The sequence below is a fragment of the Trifolium pratense genome, linkage group LG2 (assembly GCF_020283565.1).
Source record: "Trifolium pratense cultivar HEN17-A07 linkage group LG2, ARS_RC_1.1, whole genome shotgun sequence".
Classification (NCBI taxonomy): Eukaryota; Viridiplantae; Streptophyta; class Magnoliopsida; order Fabales; family Fabaceae; genus Trifolium; species Trifolium pratense.
This window is the reverse complement of record NC_060060.1, coordinates 1749516-1758420: the sequence shown is the minus strand read 5'-3', so window position 1 is coordinate 1758420 and position 8905 is coordinate 1749516. Positions and strand designations below refer to the sequence as shown.

At 31.5% G+C, this 8905-nt stretch overlaps 1 protein-coding gene across 1 annotated transcript; it reads left to right on the top strand.

The window, feature by feature from the left end:
* The first annotated feature begins 2349 nt into the window (after positions 1-2349).
* LOC123910927 (probable dolichyl pyrophosphate Man9GlcNAc2 alpha-1,3-glucosyltransferase) lies at positions 2350-7292 on the top strand. The gene is made up of 6 exons (XM_045962217.1): positions 2350-2848; positions 4308-4491; positions 4606-4713; positions 5611-5772; positions 5913-6165; positions 6657-7292. Exons 1-6 carry the CDS (start codon positions 2448-2450, stop codon positions 7103-7105), a joined length of 1557 nt encoding a protein of 518 aa, XP_045818173.1. The 5' UTR covers positions 2350-2447; the 3' UTR covers positions 7106-7292.
* Positions 7293-8905: the final 1613 nt, after the last annotated feature.

The following is an 8905-nucleotide window of genomic DNA, read 5'->3' as shown; positions in this document are numbered from 1 at the left end:
ATTTCCTCTTTTTTCACTATTGTTTTTCAAAGAATAGATAATGTGAAGTTCTAACCAAAGTAATCAAAATCGGTTGAACCATGAACCAGGTCTGTGTCCGTGTCCGGTCCGATTGAAGTTATAGACCGTTCTGCCAATGAATTGGGATATAGACCGGAAAATCGGTAAAAAAAACCGAAAAAAAACCATGAGAACTGCACGGTTTGGCCGATTACATGGGTTGGACCGAATTTTACTGTTTTTGAGAAGAAAAAAAGTACTTGACCCCACTTTTTCTTCCTTCACATTGAGAAACTATGTGTACTACACGAATCACTACTACTATCCACACGGGTAGATATAGAACAACAAGCATAAATGTAGAAGAAGGGAAAGAGATGTAGACATGTATAAGGAAAAAGAGAGCATGAAGTAGAAAGAAGAGGTGAGAAGAAGTCTCCTGTGAAATGTTTGGGTAGAGTGGTTTGAAATTTTTTAGGTTTGTATAGTAAAGAATAAAGTTCATGTGATATTTTTATATTGGATGGAGTTTTTTTTTACGTTGGAAAATGTAGCATTCTAATCGAGAAAGATAGTCGTACATCGTTAACATCGAGAATGATGTAGTTTTTGTTGGAAAAGAGTAAAAGTTTCTCGCCTCTACTGTATTTTGAAAAATTAATTACGTCACTTAAGATTATTTATCAACGCTTATTGACAGACTTTTTTCCTTTTGGTTTTTTACACTGAAATTAATTACGTTTCTTTTAGATTTTATGGAGTGCGTATTTTATACGGAGTATCTTTTATGTTGAGATATATTTTTTATGTTTTTAATAGTATGACACACTTAATATTATAATATTATTCCTCGATTGTTATTTTTCCGCTTTTTGCATTTTGAAAACTACGTCATATTAGATTCTATTTTCTGATAGGTATAAATTTTAACACCTACTGAATTATATCTCTCGGTAGACATGAATTTTAACACCTATTGGATTATATCTTCCGGTAGGCCTGAAATCACGTTTTTTTTCTTCTACTATTGTATTGTTGTTTGTGTTTTAACTTAGTTTTTTTTTTTTTAATCTTTGAAGTGTGATGTGATATTAATATATAATTTTAGTTATGCTTGAGACTCCTGATGAATCCAAATCAAACATTGTCAAATTAATGGTGTATGAACTTTTGCATAAATAAGACAAATCATCTTCGAGATGATTTGATTGACTAGGTTAATTGTGAAGTAAGTTTTTCGGTAGTGAAAGGGTGGCGTCTATAGAGGAATCCAAAAGAAGTTGAAACGAGAAGACACAATATCTTGGAAATGTGAATGTCCACTTAGGTGTGTGGTTATTTTTTGGTGAGTAAAGAATAAATACTTAATGTTGTGTGTGAAAAACGTTTTATGTTATTAATATGGATGCTGTGAATTTGTTCGTAAATTCATTCTGTTTGAGATTTTTACTTTGTTTTTTGGTAAGGAAGCTAAAAAGAAAGAAAAAACAAAATTAAAAAGAAAAGCTATTCACTAAGAAAGAAGATTTTCATTGCGTCATTTCTAAAAAGATTACGAATGCCTTCTGGAGGAGACGTATGAGTCAAGAAGTCGACATCTGAGAGACTCCAAGTTTGGCGAAGATATCTGCACATTGATTCACTTCTCTAAGTGTGTGATAGAGAGGAACATTTGTTTGAGAGAACATTTCCTTTATATCTTGTATCAATATGTATATGATACTTAACTTGAGAACCTTTGATGAGGTTGACACAGTGTAAAGAATCATAGTAGCAGACAAGTTCATCAATGCTCATGTATTTGGTCAACAAGAGACCCTTGTAGATAACATACAATTCAACAAGTAGAATGTCAGATGACCCTTGAATGAAGTCTGAGAAGCCTACAAGATAGTGACAGAAAGCATTTCTCATAATTGCGCCAAATCCAAATGGAACAGAATAACAGAGACAACTTCCATCCACATTAAAAATAACAGAAAAATGGTTATTATAGTTGTATTTGATATATATTTCAACTAACCTTGCATCGGGAGCAGGAGAGAACCGGTTAAGGTTTGCGATTTTAAGTTTTGGCAAACAAAACAAATATGTTTTTTAATAATAAGAAAATAAATCATTTTCAACATCAAAAAAGTATTATTAAAATGTCCACAAATCCTAGCTCAACCGACAGAAATGTCGAAATTGTTAGTGTCGGACGTCGGGATCGAGGTTCGAACCTCGGTCACTCCACTTTGTGTGTGTGAGTTTTCAATGACTTTGTCATTTCGTCTATCAACAAAAAAATATATATATTATTAAAAACAATGTTTTTTGATGTTCATAAACATTAACATAAAAAAAAACATATTTTTTAATAATACTTTTTTTTTTTAAGAAAGTTAATACGAGACTGTGTGTTCTTCTTCCTTCAGTCTCATCACTGTCACGATCTCATCACAAAAATGGCAAACAAAACCAAAAAAAACACAACAACAACAACCTACGACGACAACAACAACACATGGCATTGGATACTGCAAAAAGGAACACCAACAACATTCACAACAATCGCATTATTCGCAATCTTAATCCGTTTCCTCGTATCATTGTACCCTTATTCAGGTTTCAAAACCCCACCAAAATTCGGAGATTTTGAAGCACAGAGACATTGGATGGAGATAACAATAAATCTTCCAATTCGTGAATGGTATAGAAATGGAACCAATAATGATTTGAGTTATTGGGGTCTTGATTATCCTCCTCTTACTGCTTATCAGAGTTGGATTCATGGTGTTTTTCTCAGATTTTTTCATCCGCCTTCTGTTTCTCTGTTCACTTCTAGAGGTCATGAATCATATCTTGGGTAAGTGCTTTCTAATTCATTCATTGTTTAATAGAGATCTTGACCCTGATTGGATTAACAACTTAATTAAGGGCTTATTGTTTGGATAAACAACTTATGTGTAGCTTATAGCACAAACAAACGCTTATGGTCCCGTTTGAATTTAACTTATTTTTGAGCTTATGAAAATAGCTTATGCAAATAAAACATTTATGATAATTCATAAGTTTTTACTAACAAAAGTTGTCTCTTTATAAGCTATTTTTTCATAAACTACCTTGAAAAACTTATAATAATACATAAAAACTTATTTTTTTGCATAAGTTGTTTCGCATAAGCTAAAAAATAGGCCAATCCAAGCATGGTCGTATACTTCAATAAGCTATATAGCAAAAGATTGAATTAAGCTATGTTTATGTATATCCTATAAGCTATTTTATAGAACTTATAAATTATAAAAATAAGCTAAAAAAAGCTTATGAAAAATGTCATAAATTGCTTTTATAAGTTCTACGAAAAAGTCTCACAAAATTTATGTCAGTAGATAAACTCATAATCCAATCCAAACAGGCCCTTAATTAAGTGCTTATAGCATAAGTGTTTATGTATAAGCTATGTCTACAAAGATAAAACAAAGTCATTTTTTATGTAAGCTATAAATTGTTTGTGTAGGGTAAGTTGGAGAGCTTATAGAAATAAGCTGAAAATAGCTTGTGAATGTGTTTTAAGTTGTTTGCATAAGTTGATTAAATGCTTATAGCATAAGTGGTTATTGGATAAGTCTTTGTTTGGATAACCAACTTATAAGCTATTTCTATAGCTAAAGATAAATTAAATAGTTTTTTATATGCTATAAACTGTTTTCATAACATATCTAGGAGAACTTATGAAAATAAGCTGGAAAAAAGCTTATGAAAAATGTCATAAGCTGTTTTTATAAGTTCTGCGAAACAGTCTCACAAAATTTATGCCGGTAGATAACCTCAAATAAGCCAATACAAACAGGCCCAAAATAGTTAAATTGTTTCCCTATTAGTTGTTTTTGTAAGCTATCTTGGAGTACTTATAAAAATAAGCTGAAAACAGGTCATAAGCTGTTTCCATAAGTTTTCGTAAACAGTCTCAAAACTTATGCCAATAGATAAGCTCAAATAAGCCAATCCATACACGTCTCAAGTGATTTAGAAGTAGATGTGTTCATCTTTAGTTAAGATTCATTCATTTGGATAGTATCCGAGTTTGATCTGTGGCGGAAACAATTCGTAGTGAGAATTAGAAATTAATTAAGTTGTTAGAAGTTGTTAATCCGCTTCAGTTAAGACTGAATCATTTGCATAGTACATGGGTTTGATCTCTGGCTGAAATAATCCTTAATGGAAATTGGAATTTAATGAAGTTGTTAAAAGTGGTTAATCTACTTTAGTTAACAACAAATCATTCAGATAGTACCTGAGTTTAAAAATGTGACATACTTTTGCAGAAAACAGCTGATGCGGTGGACAGTGATATCATCTGATGCCCTGATATTCTTTCCAGCTGTTTTGTACTTTATTATTATTCATTATAATCAACCTTCTCGGAGCCGTAAAACTGATTTGGCATGGCACATTACCTTGCTTTTGCTAAACCCGTGTTTGATCTTAATCGATCACGGTCACTTTCAGGTTTCTTCATTAGAAAGTTCATACGTTGTTTAATTCCTTTGGCTCTTCACTTCTTTTCCAATTATACGTTTGATAGTGCCTTGATTTTCAATGTTACATTTTCTTGTATTTCAGTACAACTGTATCAGCTTGGGATTTACTGTTGCAGCTGTTGCTGCTATCCTCTCTGGGAAAGATCTTGTTGGTTCTGTTCTTTACTGTCTAGCTCTAAATCATAAACAGGTTAATTTCCTCCGTTAGTGTATTGGTCTATATTCGTATATTTTATTTCTCTAAGCTATTCTACATTGTCTATACAATCATTTATGTTCTATACCCTACCTTATATACCATGGTCCAGCGCAAGTGGTTGGCGCGTAGGGTGGATGAAAGTAAACTTATAGAGATGAGAATGTTACGTTGGATGCGTGGCTACAGAAGAAAAGATACAACTAGAAACACAATTATTAGAGACGAAAATTGAGTAGCCTTTATAGTAGAGATGTTGGTAGGAACCTCATCATAAGTTGTTTCGGCATGTATGGAGAAAACTTGTAGAAGCACTGATAAGGAGAGTAGATTTAATGGAGAACAGTCTAATAATAGTTAGAGGTAGAGGGAAACCGAGAGAAACTACAGGCCGCCAAATCATTAAGAGTGGTTTGAAGGTAAATAATCTATCTTTGAACCGTGAACAGGATAAAATTTATCTGTCAATTAATTTATGTAGCTGAAATCGGCCACATAATGGGTAAAGGCTTTGTTGTTGTAACTTGTATGTCCGGGAAAATGTATCCTGGTATAATATGATTCGTAGCATATACACTTGTTTGAATCAAATAAATTTTTTAAACACTTCACTAGATCAATTTGATGACTTTGTGACTATGCTATAATAGTCTTACGTGTATTACAACAAGTGACGATAAAATCTTTGGTTGTTTAGTTTAATGTGGTCTTAGCTGACAGAGGCAGATAGTTTCCCGAAAAAATATTGTATTTGGTAGCCGGTGTCGGTTGATAAGTTAAGGACATTATGAATTGTATCTGAATTCTGTAAGCAAAATGACACACACCCCATCAATTTTCCCCTTTACATTCCTTCAAGATACAGTAACTGTTTTATGTGTTCTTTTACAGATGAGTCTATATTTTGCACCCGCTTTTTTCAGCCATCTACTTGGCAAATGCCTGAGACGAGAACATCCAGTCCTTGAGGTGTCAAAACTAGGATTTGTGGTCTTAGGAACCTTTGCAGCAGTGTGGTGGCCTTATCTGTATTCAACGCAATCCTTTTTGGAGGTAACGACATTATAATTGGCCGCTATTTATGTTGTTAACTTCTGGTGTATTATTCGTGCATGGAAGTTGTGAAAATTACTTTTGCAATTTCGATCTTTACGACTTTACCTTTGTTATTTGCAATGTGGAACTTGTAACAGGTCATTGCCCGTCTTGCTCCGTTTGAAAGAGGAATATTTGAGGATTATGTGGCCAATTTTTGGTGTGCCACTTCGATTCTCATAAAGTGGAAGAGATTGTTTGCAACAGGGCCGTTAAAACTTCTCAGTTTCTCTTTAACAATTATATCGTGTTTTCCTTCAATGGTTCAACAAATAAAGTCTCCAAGTAATAAAGGATTCCTTTATGGGCTTCTCAACAGTTCTTTGGCATTTTACTTGTTTTCTTTTCAAGGTTGGTACTATTATCTTCGGAGTAAACCAACATTTTAGTCTTTGAAATTGTGAGTTTTGGTCAAATTAATCCCTGAAATTTATATGAAATTAGTCCCTTAAATTGAACAATGTTAGTCAATCTAGTCCTTTTATCTAATTTTACTAAAGAAATATCTTGATAGAGCGTCTAAATTGATTGATATTTTTTTTAATGTAAGGGACTAATTTGCTATTTCGTAAATTTGAGGGACCAAAATACTGGTTTACACTTTAGTTCCTTTCATATTGCAGAAATTTGACAATTTTGTCAAAGAAAAAATCATATTACCTACAACGCACGGGCACTTCTTGGATTAGACGTGTTCCGGTGTCTGACATGTGTGGGTGTCCGAAACGACACCGACACATAATATATTCAATTATGTCACATTTTAAAATTATTATCGGTGTCGGCGCCCGTGCTTCATAGCTTATTACTAATTATCTTCACTCTTGTATGTCCTTACACAGTGCATGAGAAGTCCATTTTGCTACCACTTCTTCCAGCAACCATGCTAGCTATGGAAGAGCCCTTTATTTTTCGATGGTTCATGCAATTCGCCATGTTCTCCATGTTCCCTTTGATGTGTCGCGACGGTTTGATTGCTCCATATTTCGCTTTATTCGTTCTATTTATCCTGGTTCTCAACACACCTGATCAAAACAAAATTAAAGAGAACAACTATTTCTATAGTTATTTAGGCTCGACAACGAGACGCCTTATTTTATTTTTTTCTTTAATTCTTCACATAGTATATTTAACAATGCAACCTCCTAAGAAGTATCCTTTTCTTTTTGAAGCAATAATTATGAATCTTTGTTTCTCTCAGTTTGTGATTGTAACTCTTGGCTGCAATATAAAGCAGTGGATGTTAAACAAAAATGTCAAATTAGATGAAATAGAAAAGAAACTCATTTGACATTGGTTACACTTTTGAAGTTGATGAGTTTTTTTTTTTGTTGAAAATTTGGATTATGAGGTGTGACATATTTTGACTTTTGATTCATTTCACCTATGGTTTATATAAATTGAATTAGGAGATTGGCCTGCATTGACATACTATATTGTAATGATTTTATAATCTTCAGTCTTTTGTTCTCTTCCCATGTTCTATATTTTTTACATTTTAATTGTATGAACAGAAACTATATGTGTGTGTGTGTGTGTGTGTGTGTGTGTGTGTGTGTGAGTTAAACAGGATCTATTGATAAGTATACACAAACAAAGATGGAATATTTGCTCTAATGTACCCTTCAGAGCAGGCAGGGGATAAAATATAAATTTACTTGAAATTCTTTGAATTCTTTTGTGGGCAAACAACCATTTTGATCCTTGAATGTGTAACTTGTTGTCAAATTAGTCTCTGAATGTAAATTACAAACAAATCCACGTTTTTTTTACTGTTCATTTTAGTCCTCGAATATGTTTTTAAGTAGTCAACTTAGTCCTCAAATGTGTTCTTTGTTGGTCAATTTAGTCTAAAAAATTACTATCAAATGAGATACTAAGGATGTATTTGCAATTTTGATTCATTCAAGGATCAATGTGACAACGAATTACACTTTCAAGGATCAAAATGGTGGTTTGCCCTTCTTTTGCTGATAATTATTTTCATTTTGAAAATTTTACTTGAAACTATTCCTTGTTTCAAAGAGTTTCTCACATGTGTGGAAAGGAGGGATGTTGCAAACTTAAATCAACATACCATCATATTTTAAGTATCTTCATTCTTCACGTCTTTTATCATCTGAGTTGTACTTATAAAAATTTCACTTTTTTTTTTTAATAAAGTCAATAACAGTTGTAATCCTAACAAATTCGGTATAATATTAAACATGCATGAAGTAAATATAACTTTTGAAGATGAATAATGTAGCAATAAGTAATACTTTGTGATCTATGTTTTGCTACTTGCTAGGAGTTGGAAATACATCATTAGTAGGCTACGAACAGTAACAGTAGTGGAAGCTTGAGAGATCTAACTACAAAATAATCGCTACTAAACTGCAACCAAAATATATAAAAATTATTTTAGTCTCGACAATAGCGATTGTTTTCTAATTAGATCTCTCAAACCTCTTTTCTAAAATAAAATGTTCAATTTTAAATGTTTTGGTTGCTGATCGGCTCAAGTCTAAAAAATTATGGACAAACAATGTTGCATGCAACATTTAAATCAATATATTCTTCTTCCAGAGGCAGTATTTTAACCATAATATTTGCATTTAGTGTATAAATATTAAAAAAAACATTAAAGTATTATATAATACACATATACACATATTATATATATATATATATATATATAATACTATTTTAAAAATTTAATATATCAGTCAAAAATTTATAATGTATATCAGTCAAACATTTAATATATACTATATATAAAAATTTAATATATCAGTCAAAAATTTATAATGTATATCGGTCAAACATTTAATATATACTATATATAAAAATTTAATATATCAGTCAAAAAGCAATATATACTATATATATATATATATAAAATATTTCTTTATACTGCCATATATTATAAGGAATATATATATCACAAAAAAAGTACTTGCTAATTCAATATATATATATTTCTTGACTAATTCAATAGTTTTATTATTGAATTTGTTAAATATGTTAATTTTTAAATTCTTCAGTTAAATAATTTGTTAAATATATTAATTTTTATTTTATAGAAATACACATTAATTATACTTGCTAT